This window comes from Trematomus bernacchii, unplaced genomic scaffold (genome assembly GCF_902827165.1).
Source record: "Trematomus bernacchii unplaced genomic scaffold, fTreBer1.1, whole genome shotgun sequence".
In the NCBI taxonomy this organism is placed as follows: domain Eukaryota; kingdom Metazoa; phylum Chordata; class Actinopteri; order Perciformes; family Nototheniidae; genus Trematomus; species Trematomus bernacchii.
Window position 1 is genome coordinate 7,778 of NW_022987885.1, and position 21,102 is coordinate 28,879.

Consider the following 21,102-nt stretch of genomic DNA (forward strand, 5'->3'; position numbering starts at 1 on the left):
TGGAGGGTTGGAGGATTGAGGTCCTTTGTTGAGAAGCTTTAAAGGACATGAAGACCGACTGGAAGAACTTCTCCTGAGTGGAATAATCTCTTGCACCAAAGATATTGAAGTGACTGTTATGTTGTATTGATTGTTGTGTGTTTTTATCTTCATGTGTGCATGTGTGTAAATGTGTCTGCTGATTGTGTATAATAGGATATACATGTTTTATACATATTCGTAAACATATCTGTATAATTTATATTCTGGATTGTTGGAAACGTCATTTCGATCTCTCTGTAAACTCAAACTGAGTAAGATGGACATTCAAGTTGACTGTGCCTCCTCTTGGTCTCCGTATGATAAACTGAGAGGAGGTCAGGCCGTGGGTCATCTGGTGAAGAAGGCAAGTGTTTTCTGACTCACCCATTGGACGTCGCTGGGCGTCAGGTGACCCGAGCGGCTCAGGATGTGAGGGCCGGGCTGCGAGGGGGGGGGGGGGGGGGGGGGGGTTACAATATTAGATTTAATTATATAAATATAAACATGAAGACGCTCTACAACGATACTCAGCGATACTCAACGATACACAACGATACACAACGATACTCAACGATACACAGCGATACTCAACGATACTCAACGATACACAACGATACACAGCGATACTCAACGATACACAACGATACTCAACGATACACAGCGATACTCAACGATACTCAACGATACTCAACGATACTCAACGATACTCAACGATACACAACGATACTCAACGATACTCACCGATACACAACGATACACAACGATACACAACGATACACAGCGATACTCAACGATACACAGCGATACTCAACGATACACAGCGATACTCAACGATACTCAGCGATACACAACGATACTCAACGATACTCAACGATACACAGCGATACACAACGATACTCAACGATACACAGCGATACTCAACGATACACAGCGATACACAACGATACACAACGATACTCAGCGATACTCAGCGATACACAACGATACTCAACGATACACAGCGATACACAACGATACACAACGATACTCAACGATACACAACGATACTCAACGATACACAACGATACACAGCGATACACAACGATACACAACGATACTCAACGATACACAACGATACACAACGATACACAACGATACTCAACGATACTCAACGATACACAACGATACTCAACGATACACAGCGATACTCAACGATACTCAGCGAAACACAACGATACTCAACGATACTCAGCGATACACAGCGATACACAGCGATACACAACGATACTCAACGATACACAGCGATACACAACGATACACAACGATACTCAACGATACACAACGATACTCAACGATACACAGCGATACTCAACGATACACAGCGATACTCAGCGATACACAGCGATACACAACGATACTCAGCGATACACAACGATACTCAGCGATACACAACGATACACAGCGATACACAGCGATACACAACGATACTCAACGATACACAGCGATACTCAACGATACACAACGATACTCAACGATACACAACGATACTCAACGATACTCAGCGAAACACAACGATACTCAACGATACTCAGCGATACACAACGATACACAGCGATACACAACGATACTCAACGATACTCAGCGATACACAACGATACTCAGCGATACACAGCGATACACAACGATACTCAGCGATACACAACGATACTCAGCGATACACAACGATACTCAGCGATACACAACGATACACAGCGATACACAGCGATACACAGCGATACTCAGCGATACACAACGATACTCAGCGATACACAACGATACACAGCGATACACAACGATACACAGCGATACACAACGATATTCAACGATACTCAGCGATACTCAGCGATACACAACGATACACAGCGATACACAGCGATACACAACGATACTCAACGATACACAAATACAAACTACAGGAGAGTAGAAGTAATCATAATTATGTGTTTTTTTTAAGTTTCTTGATCTTTTAGGAAACACCATTTTTTAAATTGTGAAAATAATGTATAAGAAGAATAAAAGAAAGAATATAAAAATAAAATAAAAAAGTTAGAAAATGTTGGAATATAAATTAATAGATAATAAAATATTAAAATAGTATAATTATATATATATTATTAAATATAATAAATAATAATATATAAAAATATTAGATAAATTAACTACATTTCCCTTGTTTCTTGCGGTGCCCGGCTCTCACCTTGCTGACGTAGTTCCGGAAGTAGTAGAGCTGGAACAGCAGGAACGCGGAGCTGCACGCGACCAGCAGCCATAACACCGTCCGGTGAGCGCGAGGCATCCGGTGACTCTGCTCGGTAACCGGAAGCTCATCACAAACCCGCCGGGAATCCGGGGAGAACGGCGGGGGAAACACGCGGGAGAAACAAGCGCGGAGCAGCGGCGAGACCATGGGCGAGACCCAGCGCCATCTTTAAAACCCCCAACTTCCGGCTGCTGGGACCTTCAGAGTAAAAGCATGGAGGAAACAGCTTCCGGCTGCTGGGACCTTCAGAGTAAAAGCATGGACATGACTTTTATCCCAGTTGAGTATTTGTACAGTGTTTTACTTTGGTGTTAGTACTTTTCCTCCCAGTAGAGTACTTGTACAGTATGAGTACTTTTCCTCCCAGTAGAGTACTTTTACAGTATGAGTACTTTAACTCCCAGTAGAGTACTTGTACAGTAGAGTACTTGTACAGTATGAGTACTTTTCCTCCCAGTAGAGTACTTGTACAGTATGAGTACTTTTCCTCCCAGTAGAGTACTTGTACAGTATGAGTACTTTTCCTCCCAGTAGAGTACTTGTACAGTATGAGTACTTTTCCTCCCAGTAGAGTACTTGTACAGTATGAGTACTTTAACTCCCAGTAGAGTACTTGTACAGTATGAGTACTTTTCCTCCCAGTAGAGTACTTGTACAGTATGAGTACTTTTCCTCCCAGTAGAGTACTTGTACAGTATGAGTACTTTTCCTCCCAGTAGAGTACTTGTAGAGTATGAGTACTTTTACTCCCAGTAGAGTACTTGTACAGTATGAGTACTTTTCCTCCCAGTAGAGTACTTGTACAGTATGAGTACTTTTCCTCCCAGTAGAGTACTTGTACAGTATGAGTACTTTTCCTCCCAGTAGAGTACTTGTACAGTATGAGTACTTTAACTCCCAGTAGAGTACTTGTACAGTATGAGTACTTTTCCTCCCAGTAGAGTACTTGTACAGTATGAGTACTTTTCCTCCCAGTAGAGTACTTGTACAGTATGAGTACTTTTCCTCCCAGTAGAGTACTTGTAGAGTATGAGTACTTTTACTCCCAGTAGAGTACTTGTACAGTATGAGTACTTTTCCTCCCAGTAGAGTACTTGTACAGTATGAGTACTTTTCCTCCCAGTAGAGTACTTGTACAGTACGAGTACTTTTCCTCCCAGTAGAGTACTTGTACAGTATGAGTACTTTTCCTCCCAGTAGAGTACTTGTAGAGTATGAGTACTTTTACTCCCAGTAGAGTACTTGTACAGTATGAGTACTTTTCCTCCCAGTAGAGTACTTGTACAGTATGAATACTTTTCCTCCCAGTAGAGTACTTGTACAGTATGAGTACTTTTCCTCCCAGTAGAGTACTTGTACAGTATGAGTACTTTTCCTCCAGTGAAGAAGCTGAAGACTTTCCGCTCCTCTGGTCCTCAGTCAGGCACAAGATGGCGGCCAGCTGCAGTTTCTCACAGTGAGGCCCGAGAGAGAAAACTTCTCCTGACTTTAGTAACTGTTTCCCCGCAGTGACCGAAGAGATGAGCCGGTACTGACGGGTCCTCTTCCCGGTACCGGCAGAGAGAGGCTTCCCCGGGGATGTTCCGAGACTCTGGAGCTCTTTGTTTTCTTTAAAGGTAAGAACCACAGCGAATGCTAACCGTTAGCTTCATGCTAACGGTTTGTTTTGGTTGTTAGTCGGTGTTTTAACGGCCTTTTTAACGGTGTTTTAACGGTTACCGTCTCTAACCGGGGACAGGATGGAGGGACCGGTGTTTAATAAACCAACCGACAGGCGATAGTTATGGATTTATTCTGAGAAAAGTGAGAAAAAAAGTAACGGGTCAGTTGTTCTGTTGAGCTAACGGCTAACTGCTAACATAGCTTTTGTCACAAAAACACTTATGTTACGCGATACTGTACAATATTTATATAGTATTGTATTTATATAGTACTGTATTACATAGTACTGTACAGTAGTTGTATAATACTGTATTCATATAGTCCTGTATTACATAGTACTGAGCTGTATTGATATAGTACTGTATTTATATAGTACTATATTTATACAGTACTATACAGTAATTATATAGTACTGTATTCATATATACTGAGCTGTATTTATATCACAGTCTTTATATAGTACAGTCTTTATATCACAGTATTTATATAGTACAGTATTTATATAGTACTGCACAGTATACAGTATCAACATAAATACTGAACTATGCAGCAAAGATAAAGTATCTATAGAGGATACAGTATATATATTAGATAAGATCGTAGAAGTACTTAAAACCACAAATTGTAGTTAGCATCTAACCAGAAGTGAAAAACGTATATTATACTTGCGTGAAAACAATAGCTGTAAGAAAGAAGATAACAGAAGAATGTGGAAGATATACTATGATGTTCACTATATCTGAATGTGGAAATCCGTATGGGGTTAACACAGGGATTTCATCCTCTGCAGACCGTTTACATGCACTAACAGCTGGTGAGAAGTAGTTCCTCTGCAGACCGTTTACATGCACTAACAGCTGGTGAGAAGTAGTTCCTCTGCAGACCGTTTACATGCACTAACAGCTGGTGAGAAGTAGTTCCTCTGCAGACCGTTTACATGCACTAACAGCTGGTGAGAAGTAGTTCCTCTGCAGACCGTTTACATGCACTAACAGCTGGTGAGAAATAGTTCCTCTGCAGACCGTTTACATGCACTAACAGCTGGTGAGAAGTAGTTCCTCTGCAGACCGTTTACATGCACTAACAGCTGGTGAGAAGTAGTTCCTCTGCAGACCGTTTACATGCACTAACAGCTAGTGAGAAGTAGTTCCTCTGCAGACCGTTTACATGCACTAACAGCTGGTGAGAAGTAGTTCCTCTGCAGACTGTTTACATGCACTAACAGCTGGTGAGAAGTAGTTCCTCTGCAGACCGTTTACATGCACTAACAGCTGGTGAGAAGTAGTTTCTCTGCAGACCGTTTACATGCACTAACAGCTGGTGAGAAGTAGTTCCTCTGCAGACCGTTTACATGCACTAACAGCTAGTGAGAAGTAGTTTCTCTGCAGACCGTTTACATGCACTAACAGCTGGTGAGAAGTAGTTCCTCTGCAGACCGTTTACATGCACTAACAGCTGGTGAGAAATAGTTCCTCTGCAGACCGTTTACATGCACTGACAGCTGGTGAGAAGTAGTTCCTCTGCAGACCGTTTACATGCACTAACAGCTGGTGAGAAGTAGTTCCTCTGCAGACCGTTTACATGCACTAACAGCTGGTGTAAAGAAGTAGTTCCTCTGCAGACCGTTTACATGCACTAACAGCTGGTGAGAAGTAGTTCCTCTGCAGACCGTTTACATGCACTAACAGCTGGTGAGAAGTAGTTCCTCTGCAGACCGTTTACATGCACTAACAGCTGGTGAGAAATAGTTCCTCTGCAGACCGTTTACATGCACTAACAGCTGGTGAGAAGTAGTTCCTCTGCAGACCGTTTACATGCACTAACAGCTGGTGAGAAGTAGTTCCTCTGCAGACCGTTTACATGCACTAACAGCTGGTGTAAAGAAGTAGTCCTCTGCAGACCGTTTACATGCACTAACAGCTAGTGTAAAGAAGTAGTTCCTCTGCAGACCGTTTACATGCACTAACAGCTAGTGTAAAGAAGTAGTTCCTCTGCAGACCGTTTACATGCACTAACAGCTGGTGAGAAGTAGTTCCTCTGCAGACCGTTTACATGCACTAACAGCTGGTGAGAAGTAGTTCCTCTGCAGACCGTTTACATGCACTAACAGCTAGTGTAAAGAAGTAGTTCCTCTGCAGACCGTTTACATGCACTAACAGCTGGTGAGAAGTAGTTTCTCTGCAGACCGTTTACATGCACTAACAGCTGGTGAGAAGTAGTTTCTCTGCAGACCGTTTACATGCACTAACAGCTGGTGAGAAGTAGTTTCTCTGCAGACCGTTTACATGCACTAACAGCTGGTGAGAAGTAGTTTCTCTGCAGACCGTTTACATGCACTAACAGCTGGTGAGAAGTAGTTCCTCTGCAGACCGTTTACATGCACTAACAGCTGGTGAGAAGTAGTTCCTCTGCAGACCGTTTACATGCACTAACAGCTGGTGAGAAGTAGTTCCTCTGCAGACCGTTTACATGCACTAACAGCTGGTGAGAAGTAGTTCCTCTGCAGACCGTTTACATGCACTAACAGCTGGTGAGAAGTAGTTCCTCTGCAGACCGTTTACATGCACTAACAGCTGGTGAGAAGTAGTTCCTCTGCAGACCGTTTACATGCACTAACAGCTGGTGAGAAGTAGTTCCTCTGCAGACCGTTTACATGCACTAACAGCTGGTGAGAAGTAGTTCCTCTGCAGACCGTTTTACATGCACTAACAGCTGGTGAGAAGTAGTTCCTCTGCAGACCGTTTACATGCACTAACAGCTGGTGAGAAGTAGTTCCTCTGCAGACCGTTTACATGCACTAACAGCTGGTGAGAAGTAGTTTCTCTGCAGACCGTTTACATGCACTAACAGCTGGTGAGAAGTAGTTCCTCTGCAGACCGTTTACATGCACTAACAGCTGGTGAGAAGTAGTTCCTCTGCAGACCGTTTACATGCACTAACAGCTGGTGAGAAGTAGTTCCTCTGCAGACCGTTTACATGCACTAACAGCTGGTGAGAAGTAGTTTCTCTGCAGACCGTTTACATGCACTAACAGCTAGTGAGAAGTAGTTTCTCTGCAGACCGTTTACATGCACTAACAGCTGGTGAGAAGTAGTTCCTCTGCAGACCGTTTACATGCACTAACAGCTAGATCTGAAAAGCTGCCCGGCGTACCAGGGTATCGATCAGATCAGAAACATGTTATTGATCCCAGCGGGGTGAACAGGGTCACAACACACACACACACACACACACACACACACACACACACACACACACACACACACACACACACACACACACACACACACACACACACACACACTAGGGGTGTAACGGTTCACAGACATTTCGGTTCGGTACGTACCTCGGTTTTTAGGTCACGGTTCGGTGTGTTTTCGGTACAGCAGAAAAAATGATCACAAAACAATAAATATTTTTTGGGGGTTTTTAATTATTATTAAACTGAATAGTGTGGTGCGAGACGGGAGGTGTGGTGCGAGACGGGAGGTGTGGTGCGAGACGGGAGGTGTGGTGCGAGACGGGAGATGTGGTGCGAGACGGGAGGTGTGGTGCGAGACGGGAGGTGTGGTGCGAGACGGGAGGTGTGGTGCGAGACGGGAGGTGTGGTGCGAGACGGGAGGTGTGGTGCGAGACGGGAGATGTGGTGCGAGACGGGAGATGTGGTGCGAGACGGGAGGTGTGGTGCGAGACGGGAGGTGTGGTGCGAGACGGGAGGTGTGGTGCGAGACGGGAGGTGTGGTGCGAGACGGGAGGTGTGGTGCGAGACGGGAGGTGTGGTGCGAGACGGGAGATGGAGCTCATCGAGCGGTTTCACACACAAAGTGTTACTTCACAGTTTTACGACACATTTTTATTTTTTTGACTTGCAATGATCTTTTAAATTGACAAACATCAGATGTGTAATTTGTGGCTCAATTCAAACGGGATCCAAAGATAATCTTTCTCTCTCCATTGACTTCAATGCGGAAAAGGAGGGACTTCGCCTCTCTGACAATTCAATTAAATTCAATTCAAAACCTTTATTTATCCAGATGAAATCCCATTGAGATCATTGATCTCTTTTTCAAGGGAGACCTGCAGCCGTAGGTTCCACATGAAGACATCAAAACATCAACAGAACAACAACAGGACATCATACAGCAAAGATTACAGGGAGTGACGCGTTGAAATGACACTGAACACTGCGACGCAGCACCTGAGCATGGGCTGCAGGAACATGCTACTCGAACGCTGCGACGCAGCACCTGAGATTACTTCCAAAAAGTTTTTCACGTTCTCAATTTTTCACGTTTAACGTTATATTCGTTCGGTACACTTCGGTACACACGTGCACGCACGTACGCACGCACGCATGCTATGGTTTCTGGGGGTTAGGACTGTTGTTGCTATGGTTTCTCTGGGTTAGGACTGTTATTGCTATGGTTTCTCTGGGATAGGACTGTTGTTGCTATGGTTTCTGGGGGTTAGGACTGTTGTTGCTATGGTTTCTCTGGGATAGGACTGTTGTTGCTATGGTTTCTCTGGGATAGGACTGTTGTTGCTATGGTTTCTCTGGGTTAGGACTGTTGTTGCTATGGTTTCTGGGGGTTAGGACTGTTGTTGCTATGGTTTCTGGGGGTTAGGACTGTTGTTGCTATGGTTTCTGGGGGTTAGGACTGTTGTTGCTATGGTTTCTCTGGGATAGGACTGTTGTTGCTATGGTTTCTCTGGGATAGGACTGTTGTTGCTATGGTTTCTCTGGGATAGGACTGTTGTTGCTATGGTTTCTGGGAGTTAGGACTGTTGTTGCTATGGTTTCTCTGGGATAGGACTGTTGTTGCTATGGTTTCTCTGGGATAGGACTGTTGTTGCTATGGTTTCTCGGGTGAGGACTACTCGGGATATTTATAAATCCTGCTGGTTTGATTTTAAGGTGGGAGAGAAACTGCCTCTGGAGGAACAGCTGACCTCCAGAAACACACATTTAAAGCCACCTGAGAAACAGTCAGTGTAAGCTATTCTTTCTGACATGTTATCTTATATACATTATATCTATATATATATATATATATATATATATATATATATATATATATATATATATAGATGTATATATAATGTATGGCGCTGCAGCATCACATGGTTTTATCAGGAATTGGATCAGCGTCTGAACAGCTCGTGTGTCTTTGATCACAACATCGAACACAACCGGTCGAGCTCCATGACCTGAACCCTGTAATCGATCAGACTGCAGAGTGTGTGAGTGTGTGAGTGTGTGTGTGTGTGTGTCAGTAACCCAGTCTGCAGCTGATGCAAAGCATTCTGGGAGCAGGCAGGCCCCCCCCCTCCCCCCTCTGTGTGCTGCCTCCTGATTGGCTGCTGCAGGCCCCAGCTGACTGTCAGACGGGGGAGGGAGGGAGAGGGAGACGGGAGTGATGGAGGCTACAGCGATGGGGTGAGCTGCCATTTTCTCTTTCTGCATCCTAATCTGTTCTTTACTCTGTTCACCTCCGAACACACACTCTCTGTGTTCGTCTGCAGAGAGAGTGTGTGTGTGTGTGTGTGAGAGAGAGAGAGGGGGGATACAGAGGGGGAGAGGGGGGAGGAGAGAGGGGGGGGGCGGTGAGCGGAGGTTCCTCTTTTATTCTCTCATTGTCTGCTGTTCGCTGGATCTCTGCTTCTCTGCCGGATTAAATGTGTTACTCTGTTAGTGTGTGTGTGTGTGTGTGTGTGTGTGTGTGTGTGTGTGTGTGTGTGTTGCTGTGTGTGGATGGATGGAGGGAGGATGGGAGGATGGAGAAAATGGCTGCCTGGTGATGGAGGATGAGGCTGTTTCTCTGATCGTCCTCCGCCACAATGGGCTGATTGATCCTGGCAGCAGAGGGGATTCTGGGAGTTGTAGTTCTCTGTGGGTGACCTGTAGTTCTGAAGTGTGTGTGTGTGTGTGTGTGTGTGTGTGTGTGTGTGTGTGTGTGTGTGTGTGTGTGTGTGTGTGTGTGTGTGTGTGTGTGTGTGTGTGTGTGTGTGTGTGTGTGTGTGTGTGTGTGTGTGTGTGTGTGTGTGTGTGTGTGTGTGTGTGTGGTGTGTGTGTGTGTGTGTGTGTGTGTGTGTGTGTGTGTGTGTGTGTGTGTGTGTGTGTGTGTGTGTGTGTGTGTGTGTGTGTGTGTGTGTGTGTGTGTGTGTGTGTAATATAGAAATCATTTTAAAGATGTCACGTAATGTGAACTATTTCAAAAGGAACTTAATTATCATTTTTAAATGGAAATAATGTCATAATTTAAACAATTATTTCTAAAGAGATTAAAATGTAATAATGTATAAGTAGTGTCACTGTAGTTTTGATGCAGTTGTTGTGAACGCTGTTTAAAGTGAGTTGTGATGAACATGAATCATGTGACAATGAAACAGTGACATCAGTGTTTGTAACGAGACATCACATGACACACACACACACACACACACACACACACACACACACACACACACACACACACACACACACCATGATTTAATCTCTTACTGATTATGAAATCACGACAAAGTGAGTTTTCAGGTTTAATCTGAATTATTCTCCATTAAAGCTGAACCGGATGAGCGGGAGGAGATGGATAATACTGAACCCCAGTTACACATTCATGGAGCAGAATATAAAACACACAGACATAAAGATTCTAAATGATAAACAGATTAAACCTGTATATATTAATACATATTGAATAAATACTTATCTTTAGGTTACAGTCCTTTCACAATAAAAGCCTTCTGGTTCTAACTGGAGGGATTCTGTCCACAGAAACGCTGGAGGGCTTTTAGTTTGAAACGCAGATGTAATAGTTGTTTGAGTTTTGTTAATGTTGTTGTGTTTGTGCCTCAGGTCAGCGGCGGCTCCTCCGTCATGGCGGCAGCGTCGTACGATCAGTTGCTGAGACAGGTGGAGGTGTTAAAGATGGAAAACACCACCCTGAGGCAGGAGCTGCAGGACAACTCCAACCACCTGACCCACCTGGAGTCTGAGGCCGAGAACATGAAGGTAACACACCTGAGATACACCTGAGATACACCTGAGATAATACACCTGTGATGCACCTGAGATAATACACCTGAGATGATACACCTGTGATACACCTGTAATACACCTGAGATACACCTGAGATGATACACCTGAGATACACCTGAGATACACCTGAGATACACCTGAGATACACCTGTAATACACCTGTAATACACCTGTAATACACCTGTAATACACCTGAGATACACATGAGATACACATGAGATACACCTGAGATACACCTGAGATACACCTGTAATACACCTGAGATACACCTGAGATACACCTGTAATACACATGTGATATACCTGAGATACACCTGTAATACACCTGAGATGATACACCTGAGATACACCTGAGATACACCTGTAATACACCTGTGATACACCTGTAATACACCTGTAATACACCTGAGATACACCTGTAATACACCTGTAATACACCTGTAATACACCTGTGATACACCTGAGATGATACACCTGAGATACACCTGAGATACACCTGTAATACACCTGAGATACACCTGAGATAATACACCTGAGATACACCTGAGATACACATGAGATAATACACCTGTGATACACCTGAGATACACCTGAGATACACCTGTAATACACCTGAGATACACCTGTAATACACCTGAGATACACATGAGATAATACACCTGAGATACACCTGAGATACACCTGAGATACACATGAGATACACATGAGATAATACACCTGTGATACACCTGAGATACACCTGAGATACACCTGTAATACACCTGAGATACACCTGTAATACACCTGAGATACACATGAGATAATACACCTGAGATACACCTGTAATACACCTGAGATACACCTGAGATACACCTGAGATACACATGAGATACACCTGAGATAATACACCTGAGATACACCTGAGATACACCTGAGATACACATGAGATACACCTGAGATAATACACCTGAGATACACCTGAGATACACCTGAGATACACCTGAGATACACCTGAGATAATACACCTGAGATAATACACCTGAGATAATACACCCGAGATAATACACCCGAGATACACCCGAGATACACCCGAGATACACCCGAGATACACCCGAGATAATACACATGAGATACACCTGAGATACACCTGAGATACACCTGAGATACACCTGTAATACACCCGAGATACACCCGAGATACACCCGAGATACACCTGAGATACACCTGAGATACACCTGTAATACACCTGTGATACACCTGAGATACACCTGTAATACACCTGAGATACACCTGAGATACACCTGTAATACACCTGTAATACACCTGAGATGATACACCTGAGATGATACACCTGTGATACACCTGAGATGATACACCTGAGATACACCTGAGATACACCTGTAATACACCTGAGATACACCTGAGATACACATGAGATAATACACCTGTGATACACCTGAGATACACATGAGATACACATGAGATAATACACCTGTGATACACCTGAGATACACCTGAGATACACCTGTAATACACCTGAGATACACCTGTAATACACCTGAGATACACATGAGATAATACACCTGAGATACACCTGTAATACACCTGAGATACACCTGAGATACACCTGAGATACACATGAGATACACCTGAGATAATACACCTGAGATACACCTGAGATACACCTGAGATACACCTGAGATACACCTGAGATAATACACCTGAGATAATACACCTGAGATAATACACCCGAGATAATACACCCGAGATACACCTGAGATACACCCGAGATACACCCGAGATAATACACATGAGATACACCTGAGATACACCTGAGATACACCCGAGATACACCCGAGATACACCCGAGATAATACACATGAGATACACCTGAGATACACCTGAGATACACCTGAGATACACCTGAGATACACCTGTAATACACCCGAGATACACCCGAGATACACCAGAGATACACCTGAGATACACCTGAGATACACCTGTAATACACCTGTGATACACCTGAGATACACCTGTAATACACCTGAGATACACCTGAGATACACCTGTAATACACCTGTAATACACCTGAGATGATACACCTGAGATGATACACCTGTGATACACCTGAGATGATACACCTGAGATACACCTGAGATACACCTGTAATACACCTGAGATACACCTGAGATACACATGAGATAATACACCTGTGATACACCTGAGATACACCTGAGATACACCTGTAATACACCTGAGATACACCTGTAATACACCTGAGATACACATGAGATAATACACCTGAGATACACCTGTAATACACCTGAGATACACCTGAGATACACCTGTAATACACCTGAGATACACCTGAGATACACCTGTAATACACCTGAGATACACCTGAGATACACATGAGATACACATGAGATAATACACCTGTGATACACCTGAGATACACCTGAGATACACCTGTAATACACCTGAGATACACCTGTAATACACCTGAGATACACATGAGATAATACACCTGAGATACACCTGTAATACACCTGAGATACACATGAGATACACCTGAGATAATACACCTGAGATACACCTGAGATACACCTGAGATACACCTGAGATAATACACCTGAGATACACCTGAGATAATACACCTGAGATAATACACCCGAGATACACCCGAGATACACCCGAGATAATACACATGAGATACACCTGAGATACACCTGAGATACACCTGAGATACACCTGTAATACACCCGAGATACACCCGAGATACACCCGAGATACACCCGAGATACACCCGAGATACACCTGAGATACACCTGTAATACACCTGTGATACACCTGAGATACACCTGTAATACACCTGAGATACACCTGTAATACACCTGAGATACACCTGAGATAATACACCTGAGATACACCTGAGATACACATGAGATAATACACCTGTGATACACCTGAGATACACCTGTAATACACCTGTAATACACCTGTAATACACCTGTAATACACCTGTAATACACCTGTAATACACCTGAGATGATACACCTGTGATACACCTGAGATGATACACCTGAGATACACCTGAGATACACCTGTAATACACCTGAGATACACCTGAGATAATACACCTGAGATACACCTGAGATACACATGAGATAATACACCTGTGATACACCTGAGATACACCTGTAATACACCTGAGATACACCTGTAATACACCTGAGATACACATGAGATAATACACCTGAGATACACATGAGATACACCTGAGATAATACACCTGTGATACACCTGAGATACACCTGAGATACACCTGTAATACACCTGAGATAATACACCTGAGATGCACCTGTAATACACCTGAGATACACCTGTAATACACCTGAGATACACATGAGATAATACACCTGAGATACACCTGTAATACACATGAGATACACATGAGATACACATGAGATACACCTGAGATAATACACCTGAGATACACCTGAGATACACCTGAGATAATACACCTGAGATAATACACCTGAGATAATACACCTGAGATAATACACCTGAGATACACCCGAGATACACCCGAGATAATACACATGAGATACACCTGAGATACACCTGTAATACACCCGAGATACACCTGACGCTGCTGGAGTCTGAGGCCGAGAACATGAAGGTAATACTGCTGAAATACAGCTCGGAGTACTCCTGAAATACTGCTCAGAGTACTCCTGAAATACAGCTCAGAGTACTCCTGAAATACAGCTCAGAGTACTCCTGAAATACAGCTCAGAGTACTCCTGAAATACAGCTCAGAGTACTGCTGAAATACAGATCAGAGTACTCCTGAAATACAGCTCAGAGTACTCCTGAAATACAGCTCAGAGTACTGCTGAAATACAGCTCAGAGTACTGCTGAAATACAGCTCAGAGTACTCCTGAAATACAGCTCAGAGTACTGCTGAAATACAGCTCAGAGTACTCCTGAAATACAGCTCAGAGTACTGCTGAAATACAGCTCAGAGTACTGCTGAAATACAGATCAGAGTACTCCTGAAATACAGCTCAGAGTACTCCTGAAATACAGCTCAGAGTACTCCTGAAATACTGCTGAAATACTGCTCAGAGTACTCCTGAAATACAGATCAGAGTACTCCTGAAATACAGCTCAGAGTACTCCTGAAATATAGATCAGAGTACTGCTGAAATACTGCTCAGAGTACTGCTGAAATACTGCTCAGAGTACTGCTGAAATACTGCTCAGAGTACTGCTGAAATACTGCTCAGAGTACTGCTGAAATACTGCTCAGAGTACTGCTGAAATACTGCTCAGAGTACTGCTGAAATACTGCTCAGAGTACTGCTGAAATACAGATCAGAGTACTGCTGAAATACAGATCAGAGTACTGCTGAAATACAGCTCAGAGTACTCCTAAAATACAGCTCAGAGTACTGCTGAAATACAGATCAGAGTACTCCTGAAATACAGCTCAGAGTACTCCTGAAATACAGCTCAGAGTACTCCTGAAATACTGCTGAAATACTGCTCAGAGTACTCCTGAAATACAGATCAGAGTACTCCTGAAATACAGCTCAGAGTACTCCTGAAATATAGATCAGAGTACTGCTGAAATACAGCTCAGAGTACTGCTGAAATACTGCTCAGAGTACTGCTAAAATACTGCTCAGGGTACTCCTGAAATACTGCTCAGAGTACTCCTGAAATACAGCTCAGAGTACTGCTGAAATACTGCTCAGAGTACTCCTGAAATACTGCTGAAATACTGCTCAGAGTACTCCTGAAATACTGCTCAGAGTACTCCTGAAATACTGCTGAAATACAGCTCAGAGTACTCCTGAAATACTGCTGAAATACAGCTCAGAGTACTCCTGAAATACTGCTCAGAGTACTCCTGAAATACTGCTGAAATACAGCTCAGAGTACTCCTGAAATACTGCTCAGAGTACTCCTGAAATACTGCTGAAATACAGCTCAGAGTACTCCTGAAATACTGCTGAAATACAGCTCAGAGTACTTCTGAAATACTGCTCAGGGTACTGCTGAAATACAGCTCAGAGTACTGCTGAAATACTGCTCAGAGTACTCCTGAAATACTGCTGAAATACTGCTCAGAGTACTCCTGAAATACTGCTCAGAGTACTCCTGAAATACTGCTGAAATACAGCTCAGAGTACTCCTGAAATACTGCTGAAATACAGCTCAGAGTACTCCTGAAATACTGCTCAGAGTACTCCTGAAATACTGCTGAAATACAGCTCAGAGTACTTCTGAAATACTGCTCAGGGTACTGCTGAAATACAGCTCAGAGTACTGCTGAAATACTGCTCAGAGTACTCCTGAAATACTGCTGAAATACAGATCAGAGTACTGCTGAAATACTGCTGAAATCCAGCTGAAAGCTAACATGTGATTTCCAGTATTTGTACCTCGAGATGTGTTTTTGTATCACTTCCTGTTTGAGGCCCTTTGTCCCCCCCCCCCCCTATAATCCCAGAATAGCCTGTGGTGTCTCCACCAATCACACGCTGCGCTGCTCAGCGGCTCCTTGTTGTCGTCGGGAGCGAGATGTTTGTCAGTTTGAGGATCTTTGATTTGCAGGAAATCTTAAGGAGTGAGCGCTCTGTCTTCTTCTGTCTCTCTTCTGTCTGTAGTTCACTTCCTGTCGCCTTCTTCTTCTCTGGTTTGAGTTCTCGTTGTTTGTTGTGTTACTCTCCGTCTGATTTTATTTTGTCTTTACCTAACTTCTGTTATGTCTGAACAGATAAACTAAATGTATTCTTAGTTTTTATTTCCCGTCTGTTTATCGTTTTATTTATCTCTCGTTTCATTCCTTTTTCGTTCCTCTCTTTCTGTTGTTTTCTAACTTGTAGTTTTATTGTCCCGTCCTTCCTCTTCTACTCACCCTCACTTCCTGTTTCCTGCTTCCTGCTTCCTGTTTACTGTGTAGAGCAGAAAACAGTGAGTGAGTGTTTTAGTCTCCATCATGTCGCTGTTCGAGCGCTGCCGACTCATCGTGGTGAGGAGCGAAAATCTGACCGTAGAGACGCAGTGTTTCTGTTTGATATGTTTTATTCTGAAAATCTGACCATAGAGACGCAGTGTTTCTGTTTGTTTTATTCTGAAAATCTGACCGTAGAGACGCAGTGTTTCTGTTTGTGGTTAATATGTTTTATTCTGAAAATCTGACCATAGAGACGCAGTGTTTCTGTTTGTTTTATTCTGAAAATCTGACCATAGAGACGCAGTGTTTCTGTTTGTGGTTAATATGTTTTATTCTGAAAATCTGACCATAGAGACGCAGTGTTTCTGTTTGTGGTTAATATGTTTTATTCTGAAAATCTGACCATAGAGACGCAGTGTTTCTGTTTAATATGTTTTATTCTGAAAATCTGACCATAGAGACGCAGTGTTTCTGTTTGTTTTATTCTGAAAATCTGACCGTAGAGACGCAGTGTTTCTGTTTGATATGTTTTATTCTGAAAATCTGATCATAGAGACGCAGTGTTTCTGTTTGTTTTATTCTGAAAATCTGACCGTAGAGACGCAGTGTTTCTGTTTGTGGTTAATATGTTTTATTCTGAAAATCTGACCATAGAGACGCAGTGTTTCTGTTTGTTTTATTCTGAAAATCTGACCATAGAGACGCAGTGTTTCTGTTTGTGGTTAATATGTTTTATTCTGAAAATCTGACCATAGAGACGCAGTGTTTCTGTTTGTGGTTAATATGTTTTATTCTGAAAATCTGACCATAGAGACGCAGTGTTTCTGTTTAATATGTTTTATTCTGAAAATCTGACCATAGAGACGCAGTGTTTCTGTTTAATATGTTTTATTCTGAAAATCTGACCGTAGAGACGCAGTGTTTCTGTTTGATATGTTTTATTCTGAAAATCTGATCATAGAGACGCAGTGTTTCTGTTTGTTTTATTCTGAAAATCTGACCGTAGAGACGCAGTGTTTCTGTTTGTGGTTAATATGTTTTATTCTGAAAATCTGACCATAGAGACGCAGTGTTTCTGTTTGTTTTATTCTGAAAATCTGACCATAGAGACGCAGTGTTTCTGTTTGTGGTTAATATGTTTTATTCTGAAAATCTGACCATAGAGACGCAGTGTTTCTGTTTGTGGTTAATATGTTTTATTCTGAAAATCTGACCATAGAGACGCAGTGTTTCTGTTTAATATGTTTTATTCTGAAAATCTGACCATAGAGACGCAGTGTTTCTGTTTAATATGTTTTATTCTGAAAATGTGACCGTAGAGACGCAGTGTTTCTGTTTGATATGTTTTATTCTGAAAATCTGACCATAGAGACGCAGTGTTTCTGTTTGTTTTATTCTGAAAATCTGACCGTAGAGACGCAGTGTTTCTGTTTGTGGTTAATATGTTTTATTCTGAAAATCTGACCATAGAGACGCAGTGTTTCTGTTTGTGGTTAATATGTTTTATTCTGAAAATCTGACCATAGAGACGCAGTGTTTCTGTTTGTGGTTAATATGTTTTATTCTGAAAATCTGACCATAGAGACGCAGTGTTTCTGTTTGTGGTTAATATGTTTTATTCTGAAAATCTGACCATAGAGACGCAGTGTTTCTGTTTAATATGTTTTATTCTGAAAATCTGACCATAGAGACGCAGTGTTTCTGTTTGTTTTATTCTGAAAATCTGACCGTAGAGACGCAGTGTTTCTGTTTGATATGTTTTATTCTGAAAATCTGACCATAGAGACGCAGTGTTTCTGTTTGTGGTTAATATGTTTTATTCTGAAAATCTGACCATAGAGACGCAGTGTTTCTGTTTGTTTTATTCTGAAAATCTGACCATAGAGACGCAGTGTTTCTGTTTGTGGTTAATATGTTTTATTCTGAAAATCTGACCATAGAGACGCAGTGTTTCTGTTTGTGGTTAATATGTTTTATTCTGAAAATCTGACCATAGAGACGCAGTGTTTCTGTTTAATATGTTTTATTCTGAAAATCTGACCATAGAGACGCAGTGTTTCTGTTTAATATGTTTTATTCTGAAAATGTGACCGTAGATACGCAGTGTTTCTGTTTGATATGTTTTATTCTGAAAATCTGACCGTAGAGACGCAGTGTTTCTGTTTGTGGTTAATGTTTTATTCTGAAAATCTGACCATAGAGACGCAGTGTTTCTGTTTAATATGTTTTATTCTGAAAATCTGACCATAGAGACGCAGTGTTTCTGTTTGTGGTTAATATGTTTTATTCTGAAAATCTGACCATAGAGACGCAGTGTTTCTGTTTAATATGTTTTATTCTGAAAATCTGACCATAGAGACGCAGTGTTTCTGTTTAATATGTTTTATTCTGAAAATCTGACCATAGAGACGCAGTGTTTGTGGTTAATATGTTTTATTCTGAAAATCTGACTACAGGGACGCAGTGTTTCTGTTTGTTTTATTCTGAAAATCTGAGGAGAGATGCAGGGGCCGTTTCTCAATCGCGAGGATATTGGCTTCCAAGCCAAGGATGCTACGTCATCGAGTGCCGCCGAAGGACTGTTCCAATCTCCAGCATACTTGGAATTCCACCGAGGCCGCGTCCTTGGTTTGGAGGAAATTTCGAGGCTGCACATGTGTAGACTTCGCGTCCTTAAAATCCCCACAATGCTTTGCGCATGGACCAATTTCCCCAAATCTGTGGCGGAAGATGTAAGAGGCGGGGCCTCTCATATGACGCACACCTGCACACTTGCTAGCCTGTTCCACTCTTTGTTTTCCGAATGCCAGGAAGTATTCTTGCCTCGCTTCTGAAGCAAGACACTCAGAAGACATGTGCTACCAAGCAAGCGTACTCGAGATTGAGAAACGGCCTCAGTTTCTGTTTGTGATGAATAGGTTTCCTGTAATAGTGTTTAAAATGTCTCTCTCTCTAACAGTCTCTCTGCTCAGATGAAAACTAAAGGCTTTTATTTTGTGGCCTCAACAGGAAGTGCTGAAGCAGCTGCAGGGCACCATAGAAGAAGAGTCGGGCGAGGCATCTGGCTCCCAGCTGGAGCTCATCGAGAGGCTGAAGGAGATGAGCCTGGACTCATCAGGGTTTAAACCCCGAGCGAAGCCTCCTGGAGCCTCCGGGGGGGCAGGAGGCAGCGCTCTGCCCAGGAGAGGAGCTCCTTCAGCGGGGAGAGAACAGGAGCGCTGCCTGGAGGACCTGGAGAAGGAGAGGTACACACACACACACACACACACACACACACACGTACACACACACACTCATTACACACACTCATTACACGTATTACAGTTGTTGATAAACTACGAGATAGAATTTGTGTCTCTGATTGGCTCCTCTGTTTCCTGCTATGTGATTGGCTGCCAACCCCTGACAGAGCTCTCCTATTGGCTGAGCTGGAGAAGGAGGAGAAAGAGAAGGACTGGTACTACGCTCAGCTGCAGAATCTGACCAAGAGGATCGACAGCCTGCCGCTCACCGAGAACGTGAGGGGCACACACGCACGCACACACACACACACACACACACACACACACACACACACACACTCTATAAATAACAGTGTGTGTGTGTGTGTGTTAGTTCACCCTGCAGACGGACATGAGTCGCCGTCAGCTGGAGTTCGAGGCTCGTCAGATCCGCTCAGCGATGGAAGAGCAGCTGGGATCCTGTCAGGAGATGGAGAGGAGAGCTCAGGTAAACTCACCTGTCTCTAAGACACCTGTTCTCCATGTTTGTGATTGGTCGATCGCTCCAAATACCACCCCTTTCATGTGAACGCGCACCTAACTAGATAGGACACGGCTGGCTTGAGCGATACACTTGATAACCAGCGTCGTAGGACCGTTTATCGAGAGCGGGTTGGTTTTGGATTTAGTCAACCGGATAACTCAAAACATATCCAGGATATGTTGAACTAGATTCGTAGTACAGGCCTCTGGTTAGCCGCTCAGCATCAGTTACCATGGAGATCCAGCCCGCTAAGAAGAGAACCAGCGTCGTAGGACCGGAAACCCAGAGTTCTCCCTGAAGTTAGCTAAGAGAACATCCGGCTTCGTAGTACAGGCCTCAGGTACTCATCTGTTGTTAAGATACATAGAGAGGAGAGCTCAGGTAAACTCA

General features: G+C 43.0%; 2 protein-coding genes across 8 annotated transcripts in view; one reads left to right on the top strand and one right to left on the bottom strand.

Annotated features, from left to right (window-relative positions):
- Positions 1–405: 405 nt before the first annotated feature.
- Positions 406–2,480, bottom strand: LOC117469726 (fukutin-like; the record flags this gene model as incomplete). The annotated part of the gene is given in 2 exon segments (XM_034114219.1): positions 406–462; positions 2,237–2,480. Coding segments are annotated over 2 exon segments (267 nt in total), but the record flags the coding sequence as incomplete, so codon positions are not given.
- A 9-nt stretch (positions 2,481–2,489) lies between these two features.
- Positions 2,490–21,102, top strand: part of apc (APC regulator of WNT signaling pathway) — a 32,633-nt gene continuing 14,020 nt past the window's right edge. For 2 of the 7 annotated variants that reach the window (XM_034114211.1, XM_034114216.1), the window contains exons 1-5: positions 3,708–3,915; positions 10,818–10,973; positions 19,957–20,192; positions 20,357–20,465; positions 20,563–20,676. In XM_034114211.1, the coding sequence (XP_033970102.1) occupies positions 10,839–10,973; positions 19,957–20,192; positions 20,357–20,465; positions 20,563–20,676 (594 nt within the window). In that variant the 5' untranslated portion in view covers positions 3,708–3,915; positions 10,818–10,838. Of the gene's footprint in view, positions 2,579–3,707; positions 3,916–9,275; positions 9,399–9,727; positions 9,852–10,817; positions 10,974–14,638; positions 14,661–16,800; positions 17,023–19,956; positions 20,193–20,356; positions 20,466–20,562; positions 20,677–21,102 lie in introns of those variants that run through there. The other 5 variants (XM_034114214.1, XM_034114212.1, XM_034114215.1 and 2 more) reach the window with 5 other exon arrangements.